The 18036-nt window shown below is 39.9% G+C and overlaps 1 protein-coding gene across 1 annotated transcript in view; it reads left to right on the forward strand.

Moving 5' to 3' along the window:
* The first annotated feature begins 325 nt into the window (after nt 1-325).
* MORC1 (MORC family CW-type zinc finger 1) overlaps nt 326-18036 on the forward strand; it is a 162780-nt gene continuing 145069 nt past the window's right edge. The window contains exons 1-5 of the mRNA XM_047100229.1: nt 326-390; nt 4261-4314; nt 6950-6984; nt 13428-13496; nt 17167-17257. Coding sequence (XP_046956185.1) covers nt 326-390; nt 4261-4314; nt 6950-6984; nt 13428-13496; nt 17167-17257 — 314 coding nt within the window. The remainder of the gene's footprint in view (nt 391-4260; nt 4315-6949; nt 6985-13427; nt 13497-17166; nt 17258-18036) is intronic.

Here is an 18036-nt window from a genome sequence, read left to right on the forward strand (position 1 = left end):
CTCCATTTACCATATGGGGAATGATAGGAACAACTGTGCAAGAAGGTTAAATAAATCTCAGCGTGGAAAGAGGAGCCTAGCAAAGATGCCTCATGCTTAAAGTGTGGATCCAAGAGACCAGGAACAAAGACTTTTCTTGCCTGACAGCGCAGGATGAGCTTCGCCCTCCGACCAGCAGGGGGAGCGCGTGCTTGCAGAACTGGTGCTTGTCCGTGGCCTTGAGCGTGGGCGTTGGCGTGGACGAAGGCGTGGAGGAGGGCTTGAGCCAACAGCTGAGGGTCGGGGGTCCCTGTCTCCAAGGGCCGCGCGGGACGTGTTGGAGGACATGGGCGACAAGTATGCCACTCTCCAGCGGGCCCAGCTGCATCTGGATTTCATCCACGCCAACTCGTGAGTGCGCAGTGGAGCCTGAACAAGGGAGGGTCCCCATATAGTGAAGAAGAATTTGGTCCTTGTAGCGAAATACCCAATTTGGAAAAAAAAAAAAAAATGAACTTGGGTATCTGCTTTATGGAGATATTATTTATTTAAACTTGTTTGCATAAAAAATAAAAAGGTGGTAACGGTACATATTCTGAGCTAGACTAAAACTTTTTTTAATTTTTTAATTATTTTTTTATTTTGAGACACAGCGAGTGCGTGCCTGCACAGGGGAGGGGCAGAAAGAGAAAGAATACCAAGCAAGCTCCGTGCTGTCAGCACAGAGACCTGAGGCTGTATGTCACCAACTGTGAGATCATGACCTGAGTCGAAATCAGGAGTCCGGGGCTTAACCCACTGAGCCACCCAGGACCCCCTAGATTATAAATCTTTTTGTTGTTCTAAAATAACACCAAGTGGTAAGAAGGCCCAGCATTTAACCAAGTATTTAATTGTGGGTTAGCAGAACCACAGTCCTACCAACCTGGCCTATCTCTTGTGAATTCTCTGCCCAGCACACTGACATTTTAAAGATTAAAGTTGCTCTCCAGAGAGGAATTTGTATTTATTGATTCCAGCCTCTGTGGCCTGAGTCCTTCCAAAAATGTAACCTCTCCCAGGATGGAATCCTCACATTCTAGTTATTGCTTCTCTAGTTACTGCTTCTCTGTCGGGCGCAGATGCCTTTCTGGTACTCATCGGGTGTTATTTCACATACTCAGATTGCAGAGGCAGATGACAGAGGTTTTCTGTTCCATCCATCATTTCTAACCCAGTACAGCGTAGCAGTGACTGCTGTGTGATTCATAGTGGTAGGTCAGTTTTGGGAATCTTATAGTAATTTTGGATTTACCAAAAGTACCATCTGATGCAAGTGATGTACTAGGTTTGAAACCACAGAAATGCAAGTGTAAAGAATGCCAGGCAAGGATAGCCTAGCTGCTTGGGACAAACATGTAATTAAAAAAAAAAAGTAAAACAGGAAAATTTTTGGCAGGTGTTTAGTTTTGTGTGTGTGTGTGTGTGTGTGTGTGTGTGTGTGTGTGTGTTCAAATCTCCCTGGAGAAGAATTGCAAGTTGGAAAGGATGGAACACCTAGTTAAAAGTTAACTGAAGCAGAAGACAAATGACAAAATATCAATTTTTAGTTTAAGAACAATGCTGGAAGGACTGTGAATTTTATCTTGAGAAATTTCCTCAGCTTTAGTTTTGTGTAGTTACCCCAGCTGTTCCCCAGCCCCCTCGTCCCACAGTGGTTTCCCCTGGCCTGTATCCCATTATCAGCTGGTGGTCAGATAACTTAATAACAAAAGTGACAGCAGCAGGAAGCAACAATAACAAAATTAGATACAAACTGGCATCTCCTCAGCTTCTCCAGGTAGATTTTCCTTTGAGAATTCTCTCAGTAAAAACAGGATTGATTTTTAAAAAATTCTCTTTTGCTTCTCTCCCGTGGCCCATTCAACTTGAAGTCCTCTTCTCGCTATCACTAATTATGTCTCAGATTCATTCCTTCCTCTGGACTGCCATTCCTTTAGTTCCAAACAGCCACCATCTCCCCTGTGAGTTACTCCACATAGCCTCTAAATTGGGTTCTCTGCTTCCCATTCTTGCTCCCTGATGGTCCATTTACCTGAGAGCTCCCAGAGTGAGATTTTTTTTTAAGTTTATTTATTTATTTTAGAGAGAGAGAATCCCAAGCAGGCTCCATGCTCAATGGGGAACCCGACATGGGGCTCAAACCCATGAACTGTGATATCATGACCTGAGCTGAAACCCAGAGTCAGATGCTTAACCAACTGAGCCACCCAGGCACCCCCACCCCCCAAAAGTGATATTTTTAAAAAGTAAACCAGCTATGTCATGTCACTCTTCTTAAAACATGACAGTGGTTTCCAGTTACATGTAGGCTAAGTACAAGCTCCTGACCATGGAGTAGGTAGCACGGCATGACCCCGCTGTCTTGTATCTCAGCATGGTCTCCCTTTTTTACCATAGCCAGAGCATACTGGCCTTGGCTCCTTTCTGCTTCAGTGTCTTTTTGCAACTGCTCCTCTTGCTGGAGTGTTTCCACTCTGTCTCTGCAAGGGACTGGGTTCTCCTCATCCTTCAGGGCTCAATTTAAATGTCTTCTACAAAGAGAGGCTCTCCTTGATCACCATGTCCTCTTCCCCATCACCCTTCCTTTATAACATCTAACCAAGATTTGCCATATCATCTTTGTGTGTTTGTTTACTTGTGTATTTTCTATATCCTCCCACTAGTTTGAGCCCCATGAGGGTGAAGACCATGTCTGTCCACATTGGCATATGGCAGGCAGTCTGTAAAAATCTCTTCAGTGAAATAGTCCAGAAACTTCTACGGAATTTCTTTGTCAGAATGACTGCAGTTACTTTCCTGACGTATTATTTATATGTTGCATTTTTGTATATTGAACCCTGTGTTTTAAATTCACTAGAAAGGTTTGCGGTTCCAAATGCTGCTTTTGGAAAGCATATAACCTATACTTCTCATTTGCTCTGCTTTAGATTTTTATACACTGAATTTCTTTTGAGTGAAGGACATCTTTTTGCAGCAATAGTATTTAGTAGTTTTTTTTTTTTAATTATAAACTTGAAAGCTGACTCAAGTCAAGAGACCCCATATCAGCATGTATTTAAAGTTTAAAATTTCCAAAAAAGGGATATGTGCATGTGTGGGTGTGTGTATTTTAAGTTTATTTATTTATTTAAAGAGGGAGAGAGAGAGGGAAGGGCAGCGAGAAGAGAGAGAGAATCCTAAGCAGGCCTCGCACTGTCAGCACAGAGCCCGACTTGGGGCTTGAACTCATGAACCTAAGATCATGACCTGAGCTGAAGTCAAGAGTAGGATGCTTAACTGACTGAGCCACCCAGGCACCCCTATAGATATATTTTAAAATAAATTTTCAGCTAATGTCTTATGGCCTGAGGTATTTGGAATCACTGAGACACTGTAGATGATTTTTCTTCCTGTACAAATGAGCAGATGTGTTTTGATAAATGGGTCTCTCTTGTTTCTGCTACCTGTTTACTAAACATAAAAAGAAAATTGCAGACTGGATCTTCCCTTAATGCTGTGATAAAGTTGCTGATTGAAATATCCACATCAGGAAATGAAAAGCAAGTGTGGGACCCTGAAGGCAGCCTGATTTCACCCACAGATGAACATTCAGCCTTCAAAGCATAAATAGAGACACCTGTCTAATGTGTTTTGTTACCCAGGACTTGGCAGGAGGGGATATAGCAGAGTGACCACAGGTAATTCAGAGGAGAAAAGGGCCTACTGAAAAAATATACATAGATTATATATATCTATCTATTTATGTGTTTATCTATCTATCTATCTATCTATCGACTAATGGGACAAACAGGGGTCCCCTGCCAGTCTCTGTACATGCTGATGGAGTCTTAAGGCCTTTCAGTGTGCCAGGATTTTGATCAGGATTTTTCAGAAATAATTTTATCTTAAATAATACAATTTTAACGACAAGTTCTCAAAAAAACAAACAAACCACACTTGAATATTGTTTATAAGTAATTTTAAAACATGTAAATTTGCCATAAGTACAGAAAGCTGCTTGAAGTCTTTGTTTTATTAGGAACAGATGGGCTACTTTGTCAATTGTGTTCTTAGGCTCGGCTTTGTAATGGACCACATCTACTTCAGAATCTTGACCATGCTAAGAAAGTTGTCTCTGAAATAACTCCTTAATAGATTATCTGTCCTGAACTGGAGGACATTTGTCTGCAAGTACCTCGAAGCTTTTAACACTGATTACAGAGTTGGTTTAACTTTTGGTTTTCCCTCTTTCTTCTTCAGCACCACGCACAGTTTCCTTTTTGGAGCGCTGGCTGAATTGCTGGACAATGCAAGGTAAGGCTCGTCCGTGAACTACCCCTATGTAGTAGGAGGTTATTGGCAAGGAAAAATTGACTTCAGACCCAAGGGAGTGAGAGAAATGTGATCAATAAGGCAATTCTCAGAGCAGCGTCTATAAACTTGCAGCCCTCTTAGCAAGTCTAGCCTGTCTTGTGTTTGTTTGCCTCATAGTGGGAGTTTGCACAGTAGTTCTAAGGAAAAGGAGGAAAAGAAGGGATTGTTTGTAAAGTTTAAGAAACAGGAGGTGCCACATAAAAAATATGGATCCCTTGCCTACCCACCCCCCCTTTTTTTAAGTAGCAGCCTCGAGGTTGCTCAGGGGTCTAAGGGGCTTGGCATGTGCTCTCTTGGGACCAGCCTGTGCCTTCATCCTTGCCATTCTGAGTGGTCCCCATGGCCAACCTGAAGTCCTTCTGCAGCAGACACTTGACTTTGCCAGGGCTGCTCAGATGCTAGAAATTAATATCAAATGAAGCTGTTTACTGGACTTAGTCAAGATGTTTAGTTTTCTCATGAAGAGGGTCTTTATAAAGTCCCTGTGTTATTCTAAGAAATTATTCTGTATCATTTAAGAGTTTGGTGGTTTCCTGTGATTGTCAAAATGAAAACTAGAGGATATCAAAACAGTGTTGTGGACAGCAAGAAAAAATGTGAAGAGACGGTTTGGGGCCTCTTCCTTTTTTTTTTTCCCAGCAGTAAAAAATGGATCAAATATGTATTAATGTAGATACACGTGTACACGTATGTTGAGACATATGTGTATGCTTTGACATGAATAATTCTTTTTTGTTTGTTTAACTTTTAAATTTTATTGAAATCTAAATTATTGAAATTTAGATACCATTTCTTCCTGATACAACAGCTGATCAGAGAGAAAGTACCTGGGCTAAAGTACAAAGCTTATTATGAAATATCTTAATATGCTGTAGAGGTAAATGATTTTTCTGTGCCTTACCCCATGGCATTTCGCTGTGAAGAAACTGTTTCTTGGGGCGCCTGGGTGGCTCAGTTGGTGAGCATCTGACTCTTGATTTTGGCTCACGTCACGATCCCAGGTTTGTGGGATCCGGCCCCGCATAGGGCAGAGCCCTACTTTCTGCTGTGAGCATGGAGCCTACTTGAGACCCTCTCTCCCTCTGCCCTTCCTCACCCTTTCAAGTTAAAAAAAAAAGAAAAAAAAAAGTGTTTCTTTGAAAACTTCCATTTCAGTGCAGTGGCATTTATGGAGGACCTATTGCGTATATGGTATTTTGTATAATGTACAGTTATGGAATGGAGATAATAATACTTTTGTGTCATGTGGCTGTGGTAAGGATTAGGTGAGAAGGCTTAAAAGTACTCCATTCAGTGCTTATTTGACACACAGAAAATGCTCAAGAAATGGCAGTGATAGTTCCAGAATTTCTATAAAGGAGGAGCTTAAAAGCAGCAGTTGGCTAGAGGAAGGAGCTAAGGGCCCAACTTTGAAGGCTTTGAACAAGTCAGCCTAGCAATTCAGATGTATTTGGCATAGTTTTGGGTTGGGACTGATGGAAGTGTTGGGAGAGACTCAGATTTTCCGATTAGAATCCCAGTGGCTGTTATTATTCTGAGCTTCCCTTCCCTCAACACATCCACTGCTGCATCAGCTAAGGCCACTTTCCTCATTGTCTTTCTCCTTTCTCTCACACCCCTCACAGTAAAACCAGGATCTTTTGGCTCTTGCTCTTTTTCTTTTACAATTTCCACTTAAAAAATAATTTTAAAAAATACACAAATAATATCTGTGAGTTGTAGAAAACTGGAAGAACAAGAAAAAAAAAAAGGGAGTCGTCAGTAATCTTGTCACATGGTGGGGCAGGGGACGTCAGCATCCTTCTTCAGACCGTAAATATTTTCCCCTTTTCAGGCCATATGTTCTCGGTTGAAACTACTCAACTCTGCCATTGTGGTGTGAAGGCAGCTATAAGCAATATATAAATGAATGGGCATGATAGTGTTCCAATAAAACTTTATTTATAAAAACAGTTGGTGGGCCACATTTGGCTGTTGGACCATAATTTGCCAACCTCAGATCTAGAGAAAACCACCGTTTTGATTTTTTCCTTACAAATATGGATGTGTTTATCATATATATTCTTTAAAAACATGTGATCATCAGCTCAGGTCTCGATCTCTGACTGAGTTCAAACCCCGCATTGGGGTCCATACTGAGCATGAAGCCTACTTAAAAAAACAAAAACATATGATCATACAGTACATATTACTTAGTATTTTGCTTTTTTCTTTTCATTTTTTGGGCACTAAAATATATCATGAAAATCTTTCTGCAATTTATGGATTATTTTCCAACTAATTTTTTTAAAATAATATCCATTTTTGTTGAGCTTTTTGTGTAGTTACACCACTAAATTCCATCTCTTCTTTTAAAATTTCTGAGTTTCAGGTTTTGTAATATTCTCAAATTATGAATGATCATAGGTCTTGGTATATAAAGGTAGAGCAAAACATTTTAGTAATTGTTTTGAAGCAATTTAAGTGGATTTCTCTATTGTTTGGTACCTGACAATAGGTTACACCTCACATGAGGTGTAATTTTTTTAAAACATAATTTCATATTGAGGCAATGATATTTTTATATTGTTTCCAGAGATGCAGGGGCTGCAAGACTTGATGTGTTTTCAGGTAAGCATATTTGTTTTCTCCTCTCCCCCTTTTTTAATTCTAATGGAAAAGCCTGTAGTGATTTTGCTTTTATTTCATGAAATCAAAGCACATTTTATAGATTTTTAATGTAACTTAAGTGCTTTCTGAGTGCAGTGACCCTATGGGGAGCCAGGTTGAGAGCAGTATGCTCTGTGAGTAGAACTGTTCACTTGTTAGGGGACCCATTTACAAAATTAGATCTTCCAGGGTTTTGTGAAAGCTTCAGAGTGATTTGGAGCCGTCAGTTCGTCTGCTGCAAGAAAACAGTTTTATTTTAAAAAGCACATTAACTTAATGGCTATTCGTAATTAAGTATACCTCATTCTCGACTTATCACAGTTTTAAAATGTGTAAGTGAATGCGAAGTATGAATGTTTGAGGGCTGTGAAATTCAAACCAGGTGTGTTTTCTTCACTGACTTCATTTTTAGTCACCAAATGTTGATTGTCCTTGCTAGTTCATTTCATTAGAATACGATGCAAATGAGATCCTGTTCTGTATTTGATACTACCTAGATAAATGTCTGTAGTGTTAAAACTGGTCTCCAACCCCGATTCTGCCAGCTCTCCTAAAAATGTTGGCTCTTGGTCACAGACGAGAGGATATGATCTGTGATGTCAATCTGTATCCATACTTAAAAAAACAACTCAGGGTGCCTGGGTGGCTCAGTTGTTAAGCATCTGACTTTGGCTCAGGTCATGGTCTCATGGTTCGTGAGTTCAAGCCCCACATTGGGTGAGTATATACAAGCCCCGCTTCGGGTAAAGCCCTGCTTCTGGCGAGTCCCACTTCTCTAACTCTCTCACTGCCCCTGGTGGGATTCTCTCTGTCTCTCTCTGGCCCTTGCTTACTTGTGCCTTCTCTCTGAAACAAACAAAACAAAACAAAACAAACAAAAAACCAACTCAGTTCATTCAGTTTTCTGAATGTTTAAGGTGCTGTGCCTGATGGGTGCTTCTGGTTCATGAAGGAGAGAGACACGGACACCTCGAGAGATCTGAGAAAACAGAATAAATGATTTTCTTCTTCCCTTTTACCCTCTAGGTTCTGAAAAGTTTGAGAAAGAAAACAAGAGAGTCGGTATCTGTCATTGATAAATGCTAGGTTCGCATATGGAGCTTAGTATGAGAAATCCAGCAGATTTGCTGATCAAACCCCAGAATCAGACACTTGACCAACCTGTGGAGTCAGGCTTCCCCTCAAAACTGGTCTGCCTGGGGCAAGCGGGACAGAGCTCATGCACTCTGCCAGCAGCTCACTCACAAGAGGGAACAGGAGAGATCTGAACTGAGCCTCCCTAAGTGATTCTTCCTTAGATTACCGATCAAGAGAGTGAGCTTGCTGCCCCAGGGAAGAAGTGAGTGGAGGGACAAAGAAGAGCCCCTTTACTAATATTAATGGCACTCCGTTCCACATAGAAGGAAACACCACTAGTAGAGAAAAAGTGGTCTTCCCTTTCATATCCAATTATATTGTGTACCATAGAGTAAGTGTTTCTTGCCCAGGAGAGACTCAAAGTAGGGAGGGAATGCAGAGAAAATACCTCATATTTAAGAGCTAGGGCTAAAGTATGAATGGTTTTTTGTCAAGTAGTATAAAAAGAAAAGAATATTCTTGTCTGAGGAATTACTGTGAGAAAAAGAATGGAGGTGGATCAGTTTAGAAATTCATTCATCTATTCAGTAATAGTTTATTGAGCGTCTGTTATGGATGAATGAAATGAACAGTTATTCCACGTGCTAAGGATAGAGCATTGAGCAAAATGTTGGATTAAATATGTGTTCTAAGGAACATGCCTTCTGATGGGGGAGGGATAGACACGAATGAACAAATAATATACCAGGCAATGAAAAGTGCTAAAAGGGGGGAAAAAAAGTGGGATAAGAGAACAGAGAGTGATAGACAGATTGTACTATTTTTCATGAGGCGAATAGGGATAGTTTCTCTAACCAGGTGCTATACCATCAAAGATCTGAATGAGGTGAGGGGCCAAGCTGTATAGATACTTGGAGAAAAAGCAGTCAGGGAACAACGAGTAGGCTAGGTTGACTGAAGCTAATTGTTAAAACCAAATAGATGAGTACCTTCAATACCATGCTAAGGTTATTTTCTGTAGACAATGACCATTGAAAAATTTTGAACAATAACATTTGGCAGATTAGTCCTGTGCTCTTTTCTCTTCAAAGAAAGCTGCTCGAGCCATAGCATACAGGATGGTCTGTAGAAGTGTGAAAGGAGGGACAGCAGGGGTGTGGGGCTACACAAGGACCTACACAAGATTTCATGAGAATTTGAACAAGAGGAGAAGAGGACAAGATTTAAGCTGCATTTCATTCAGAGCACAGATATTACTGATGAAGGGTCAAAGGGTTGAGAAGAATTATCCAGAACCACAAAGTACAACAGATATAATTGGAATTCACATGTTATGTTCTTTTGGGTTTGTGGCAGGACACCAGTGGGGCACGACAGTTCTCATTTCTCCTACTGTCTCCAGCACTTGGCATTCTCTCTCTCTCTGTATCTCCCTCTCTCTCTCTCTCTCTCTCTCTCTCTCTCTCTCTCTCTCACACACACACACACACACACACACACACACACAATCTTTGCCATTTGCATTGAAAATGGCACTTCTTTCTTTAGTTTGTATGTGTTTTGTGAAGAGCTGAACTTAGGATTTTTGGTTTTAAGTTATGTATTCATAAAAAAAGCATCTATTCATGTTTTAAAATTTTTTATTGCAGCAAGTTGCAATATGGTTATCAACTTACCAAACTTTATTTTTCTTACAAAAATAATAAACCAGGGTCAGGGCTTATGTAGCGATAGATAGAATTGATATGGGATAAAGAATTCATCTAAGCATTGGGCTAGGTCTCAGAGTATTTACTGAGGCTCTAAGTTACTTTCCAATCTTAAGTTTTCTTCAGGTAACTTGAGGGAGGGCTATAAAATTCAAACTAACATGTTTAGACATTGATATTTTATCTGTTCATGCGTATTGGTTCTAGTAAACTTGGCTTTGCATTCAATATGTGTGTGTATGCATATATATGTATATATACATATATGTATACATATACATATATGTGTGTGTGTGTGTATATATATATACATATATATATATATATATATATATATTTGTATTTGTATTTATATATTTAGTGCTGACCAAGTGTCAGGCACTGGGTTAAGTGCTGAGTATACACAGTGCCTGCTTTTAAGGAACTGGCATCCTAATGTGGGGGTCTGTGGAAAATATGGTGTATATCTTCACTTTTATGGGTGGAGTGCCCTTAACTTTCACCATATCTCTGAGGCAACTGTGTTCCAAAAAAAGCTACTAATCTGAAAGAGAAATAGATACATAAGCAGGTATTTGTCTGTCCTTTGAATGGTAGGAAGCACACATTACAAACTAAATGTTCTTTATGGGCACCTGATGATGTGGGAGAATTAGGAAGGTGTCCTAGAAGGAACCTTATGTGAACGAAAGACCTAAAGGGGAAATAGGCCTTGGCCTGGTGAATCAGAGACTGAAAGGGACAAAGGGGCAGTATGTGCAGGGGCGTGAATATGGAGAGAACATAGAACACTGATGGAGTTGCAAAAATGTTTGAGATGCTCAAGATTAGTTAAAGAGAATATTTGTGTGGAAGTGGAAGGCTGCAGTATGGGTGAGGGGAGGGAGTGACAAGAGATGAACTCGGAGAGTGTATTAGTCAGGGTTCTTCAGAGAAACAGAACCGGTAGGAGATAGCTAAATAGACAGACACTGTAAAGAGACAGATGGACAGATATGATCTGCATCCCTTCCCCCCTCTAGATATGTATGTGTATTTATATATAATTTTCTATATATCTGTAATCTACGTCTATACATATAGATAGAGAGTTTGCGGGGGGAGGGTGAGAGGGTGCGATTTTAAGGAATTGGCTCACATGATTGTGGGGGCTAGCACGTCTGAAATCTGTAGGGCAACTGGCAGGTTGGAAAGTCAGGTAGGGCTGATATTGCAGTCTCAAGTTCCAAATCTTCCAGGTAGGCCAGCAGCCTGGAGACTCAAGTGCAATTTCTATGTTGCAGTCTTGACACAGAAAATCGCTTCTTTGGGAAACCTCTGTCTTTGCCTGAAGGCCTTCAGCTGATTGGATTAGGCTCACCCACACTGTGGAAGTTATTTGCTTTACTTGAAGTCAACAGATTGTAAATGTTAAGTCTATCCACAAATGTTTTCATAGCAACATCTAGACTAATGTTTGACCAAACAGCCGGGTACCAGGGCTTAACCAAGTTGACACATAAAATTAATTGTGAAATGCATGCTGGTCCACACTCTGCTTTCAGCAGGAGCAAGGAATTAGGCAGCTGTTGCTGTAATCCAGAAGAGAGATGATGGTTTCCTGAGCTAAGGCAGTGTTGTAGGGATAGAGAAAATGGTCAAACTTGAGAGCTTGAGAGATGTTGAGAGGAGGTGGAATTGAGAAGACATATGGAGATCCTGAGGTTTTGACTCGGGCAGCTGAAGCCTAATGCAGAGTGATGCCATTTATTGAACAGAAACATCAGAAGGAGAAGTAAATCTGGCGGAGAACGTGTTGTGGTTTGTTTTGGAGATGCATATTTAACAGATAGTAGAAATTAATCTGGAATCCTTAGTTTTAAGGATTGGAAATAAATGAGGCCAAGCTTCAGGGTGGAATGTAGGGGAATATTAAATTTTGAGGCTATGATGGTCTGCAGCATCTCATTGGAGTTTATAGAAAAAGTAAGCACTGCATATGTCTCTTGGGAATTTCAAGTCTTTCCCACCTATTCACCAGAGAATGCCCTTCTTTCTGCAAGCTCCTTACATGAGACCTTTATCCCAAGAGCTGCAAAATCAGTTGTTGCATCTATGCAGAGCCTCTTGAGGCTTGGATCAGGGGGTTCCCAGTGCTGATAAACACTAGAATAATCAGGAGAATTTTTATTCCTGTGCCTCATCCAAGACCAGTTAATCCGGAGTATCTCTACATGATTAAGATGTTTAGCCACGTTGAGAACAACTACATTGTGCAAAGAATTTAACAAGAGTGGGTTTCCCCTTGTTGAATTGTGGAGAATGTCATCCTCAGTCAGGAAGGGTTGAACAGAGCAAATACCTAAAGTGGAGGAGGAATATTCTGATACAGAAGTTGAGGTCAGCACTCCCAATAGACCAGGCTGAGAGAGGAACTGGGAAAATGAGATGGGAGGGAAGATCCAGAGGGTTTATTGGAAGTGAATTAGCAGGATTGGGGGAGAGATTAGAAGTGGGTATGTGAGCCTAAAATTATGAACCTGGAAAGCTTAGGTATGTGTTTTAGATAGTTATTTATAGATTACCTTGAACATTATTTAATTTTTAAAATGTAGATTGAGGGTGACCATTGAACACAAAGTTAACTTAACAGATGTGCTAAAACTGAATCATAGGTATAGAGTTAGCAAATCAGTGGGTGCCTGAGGTTGGGGTAGGTGTGATGGGCATGGAAGGGAGCAAGAAGGGAAGGACTACAGAGTGACCTGAGGAAACATTTGAGGTGATAGGTATATTCCCTACCTTGATTGTGATGATGGTTTCATGGGTATGTACATATGCCAAAATACATCAGTTTTACACTTTAAACATATGCAGTTTTTTTGTGTGTAAGCTATTTCTCAACAGAGTTATTAGAGAGAGACAGAGAGAGATGTGGTAGAACTTATATATCCAAATGTTGAAATTATTTTCAGAGCCGGATTATAAATTGAGCATTAAAATTAGTCTCATTAGTTTTAGTTACCTTTATATTTTTTAAGGGAGATTATTTTGTTATCTTAATGATATCTCTTAATCATCAAAATTGATTCCAAATAATTTAGCTATTTTCAAAAATCAAATGCATTTTCAAGAGGCAAATATTTGCTGCCACTAAGAAGCACACACAAATGGTTCTTATGGGAATTAACTACTTAGAAGAGAGCCTGAGGAATTTAATAAAAATGGCCTAGATTGACTTTAGAATTAGTGCTTTGGTGGAAGGGCAAAAAGGTTGATCAATTTGATAGAAGGATCCTGGGGTCACATCACCATCTACTTTTATTCCCTCCCGCAGGGAGGAAATGTCTGAAGTTTAAAGGGCCAGATTCCAAAGCAGGGCACGCCATGCTGTATACATAATTTATTAATGTGTAGGTGTTTTATGTTAGTTTAAAGCCTTTTTGTTGCATGATTATTTTCCCCTGCAGTTTCTTGTGAAACTCTAGCCAAGACACCTTTCTGAGTGCCACTATTGTGCCATAACTCTGTCACCCAGTGGCTGCATTTGAGGAGGACAAACAATTATATAAGCAGCATGACTTTCTTATGAACAAATTAAGGCCAATATTTATTAGTAATAACTGCTTTCTCTTACAGTGGATAATGAAAAACTGCAGGGTGGATTCATGTTGTGCTTCCTGGATGATGGATGTGGTATGAGCCCTGGTAAGTTAATTATCTAGATACCTAACTGGCTGTTAGAGGAAACCATCTGAAAGCCCATAAAATAAATAAAAATAAATTGAGCTATCTATGCAAAAACAGGTATGGCGCTATTAGGAAAATAAATCTCAGACTTAACATATTGTTGAACTTTTTATTTCATTTATGTATTTATTTATCTAACAATTTTAATCTTTATTTTTGAGAGAGAGAGAGAGAGAGAGAGAGAGACAGAACACAAGCAGGGGTGGAACAGAAAGGGAGAGAGATACAGAATCTGAAGCAGGCTCCAGGCTCCGAGCTGTCAGCACAGAGCCCTATGCGGGGCTTGAACCCACGAACCGTGAGATCATGACTGAGCGGAAGTCAGATGCTTAACCGAATGAGCCACCCAGGCGCCCCTATTGTTGAACTTTTTAGATTTAATTATTCCAGCTGACAGAGTAAATTGTAATCAATGTAATCATCTAAACCAAGACAAAAAGTGAATGTGGATAAATATTGCAAGAAAAATAAAAAAGAGAAGATACCGATTACTTAGAAAAAAAAAATTCTAGGAACAAATGGAAAAGAAAGGTAACTGGATGGGTTCTGAGATTGCTTTAGCCTGCCTTTCAGGTAGTCCTTGCAAGAGTCCTGAGGCAGTTTCCAATGCCTTTAGGCTGTTTTTAATTTTCTGCTTAACCTTGAGGTGGAGGTTACCTCCCCTTGTTTTTCGTGGTTTGTTTTTTGCCTGCAGTTCAAGGATTTAATAGCTTCAGTCTATTCTTATCATAATGAATACATTTATAATTCATTGCATGATTTTTTTCTTTTGTATCTTTGAGGCATTCAAAATGCAACACATAGTAGGTACACAATACCCGTTTGCTGTGGAATTGATACCCTCTGATAAGGGCTTTAAGTCATTTGGGATAGCTTGTCTGGGATTTCTTGTTTAACACTTTTCCATGTCCCATAAGGCAGGGTTTTTGACCACTAGGTTAAAAAAAATAGGGAGTTCAAACACTACGGAACAGTTCTGGTCAGTTCTACACCAGAGAAGAGGATGTGTATCAGTGCTGCTAGTAGGAAACTGAGAATACAAAGTTATTTTCTTGGGGCATCTGGGTGGCTCAGTCGGTTAAGTGTCTGACTTTGTCTCAGGTCACTATCTTGCAGCCCAGGAGTTCGAGCCTCACATTGGGCTCTCAGAGCCTGGAACCTGCTTTGGATTCTGCGTCTCCCTCTCTCTCTGCTCCTTCCCTGCTCCCGCTCCATCTCTCCCTCTCAAACATAAATAAACATAAAAAAAAAAAAAGTTGTTTTCTTGTTAGTCTCTGAAGTTCTCCCTTGGCACGAATAGTCAAAGATTATTAGCAAGTTCAGAAAATGCTCAAATATCTCACTCAGTTCTTGTTCTGACTTTGGATAACTTTGATTTTTCCAGGTGATTTTGATTAAAAGTATTGTTGTTTCCTTAGTGTTTAAATAAGAGAAAGATTTTGTGAGAAAATCATAATGAAAAAACAGTTTTGCTTTTCGCTTCTAGGCTGACTGTTACGTTCATTTACCTGAGTTCTTAAATAACAATATATGATCTAGTCTAAGAGTTACAGGATTTTTTTTTTTTTACCTCAATACCCAGGGTTTGTTGTCTCACTGCTTCAAAGAATGAAAGGTAGATACAAAATGAGCAGGAGGCATAAGATCAGAAAGTAAGAATAGTAGGAAAGCTCTGTTTACAGAGAGGGGACATTTGAAAGTGAATACCCGCGACAATAGGCAACGGTCTTTATTTTATAAGGTTCTAGTCACCTCCCCTCTTCCCTTCCCCCTTGTTCCTTCTCAAGTCCTACCCTATTGGACTGATAACTCTAGGTGCTGGTTGTCCATTACTGATTGGCTCATTTCCATTGTATGAGGGCTGGTCTGTGGCCAAACCGTTCCTTGTGGGTCATAGTTTATGATCTACTTATTTTTAGTCAGATCTTTTGTCAAATTCCTGAGAAAACCAAGGGGGAGTAGGTGGTGTTTATTACATTCTTGAGAGGGACCTTACTCCTGAGAGGGTTTGCTGTGGTCAGACACTCCCAGCATTGTTCCAAAATGTGTGTTTTTCCCCACCCAGGGACCTCAGTCCCTCTTTGTGTATTTTATCCTACTTTCCCTATTATATAAGGCCCTTCATTAAAAAAAAAAGAAGCAGCTCCTTTTATATATGGCTGTGAGCAAAATGATCAAAACACAGGGAAGTGGCAAATACTCAGATTTTTAGAAGGAACTCAAACTTCAGTTGACGTATGCAGTAGTATTTTTAAAAGCCCACTAGTGTTGAGAGACCAATTCTTTGTTAACATTGATTGGAAATCAAGTAGTAAGTTAGAAGGAAGAATTTATCTGATGACTGAAAATAGCCTCTGTGGCCCAAACTGATCTGGATCAACCGTGATCCATGGAAGTAACTGCAGTAGCTTCCACCCCTTCACTTCTGGTCCTGCCCCATTAAGTCCATTCCTCACATAGCAATCCTGAGGGTATTTGTTATCTTTTAATATAAATCACATCATATCATTCCCTTGCTTAAAACCCATAGTGCTTTTTCGTTACTTTGGGGTAAAATTTATACTCCCCAATAATGCTTCTAGTTTCTTGAATTATTTGACCTTTGTCTACCTCTTTGATCAATTCTCACGTCTCTGTCTCCCTTGTTTATAGCATTCCAACTACACCTGCTAGCCCTTCACTTGAATCTCATCTCAGATGTCACCTTAGGAAAGAGGCCTTCCCTGATCATTCCTTCTGAGGGCCACATTCCTTTTAATTCTCTATCACATTAACCTGGTTTTATTTTCTTTACCTAATACTCTCATAAATGGTCTTATTTATTTGCTTCTTTTAATCTGTTTCTCCTGCCATGACATAAAGTTATTGTGGACAGGGGTCATGTCACTGTTCTATACCTGTGCCCAGAACTCTGGCCCCACCATACATGGGAGTCTGTGAAGTGTGCTTTGAAAACCACAGAATATGGTCTCTGGTAACTCTGTACTATTACCCTTACAGTAACATTTATCAGCTGTTTAACCTTGAGCAGGTTACATAAACTCCTTGAAGTTCAGAGGATTCTTCTCTAGAATTCCAGAATGCCCTGGAGAGATCTGGAGAATAACTATGAGAGTCTGAAACAAGTAGCCCTTTTTCCTCAGGTAGTATCAGACCAGAAGCCATTCTGCCCTTCTCAGTCTTACCTGGGGCCAGGTAAGAGTCAAATTCGTGGAAAATTAGTAGTGGTACAAATAATTATAACACTTTTATTAGCACTTAACAGGTAGTGTGCATTGTATTCAGGGTTTCACATGTAGATAATCTCATTTAATATATTTATCTTCATCAACAGCTCTAACATAGGTATTAACAGTTCCCTTTTAGAGACGAGGAAATTAAGACTCAGAGTTTAAGCTCTGTGTGCCCAAAGTCATATGGCTAGGTCTGTCTGACCGTCAACATATTGCACTTGAGATCCTGGGCAGGGATCATGGAGCCTGACAAGGATCCTTGTCTCTGGACTGACCCAAGAGATGTGGATTTGTTCTCATGTCTTGAGATACGTGTGACATCCTGACAACTGGACCTCTGGCCAGTGTCAATGATTCATAATTCCTAACCACTTAAATGTCTTTCTCAATTACAGAGGAGGCTTCAGATATCATTTACTTTGGAACATCTAAGAAACGGTCATCAACCTTGAAGTTTATTGGACAATATGGTAATGGTCTTAAAAGGTGAGAAATTGTTTTCCTTTTTTAAAAAAAATATTTATTTATTTTTGAGAGAGAGAGAGAGAGAGAGAGAGAGAGAGAGAGAGAGAGAGAGAGAAACAGCAAGGCAGGGAGGGGTAGAGAGAGGGAGACAGAGGATCCAAAGCAGGCTCTGTGCTGAGAGCAGAGATCCCAATGCAGGGCTAGAACTCATGAACCATGAGATCATGACCTGAGCCAAAGTTGGACACTTAACTGACTGAACCACCCAGGTGCCCCAGAAATTGTTTTCCTTTAGGGCATGTATTATTGATATTGGGAACAAGCTTTAAAAAATATATATGTATGTATGTGTGTGTGTATATATATATATATATATATTTATATTTATATTTTATATTTATATAAATGTTATATATAAATAAAAATAAAAAAATACATATATAAACTTGAGAATGCTACCTTGTTTTGGGATTTCCATACCTATAACTGACTTGGATCTTTACAAGATTTTTATTTTTATTTTTAAAGTTTATTTATTTATTTTGAGAGAAGAGGGTAGCAGAGAGAGGGAGAGACAGAATCTCAGGCAGGCTTCATGCTGTCAGCGCAGAGCCTGATGCAGGGCTCGAACTTACAAACCATGAGATCATGACCTGAACCGAGATCAAGGCTTGGACCCTTAATGACTGAGCCACCCAGGCACCCCTACAACATTTTTAAATTTAATTCTCAGATAGGTGATGAATCGTCTTTTAGGTATTATTGAAGGACCAGCTCTGTACTTCAGAGTTTCACTTAAT

Source organism: Lynx rufus, unplaced genomic scaffold (genome assembly GCF_022079265.1).
Source record: "Lynx rufus isolate CCGP_SWC_20201006 ecotype Redwood Valley unplaced genomic scaffold, mLynRuf1.p SCAF_5, whole genome shotgun sequence".
NCBI lineage: Eukaryota > Metazoa > Chordata > Mammalia > Carnivora > Felidae > Lynx > Lynx rufus.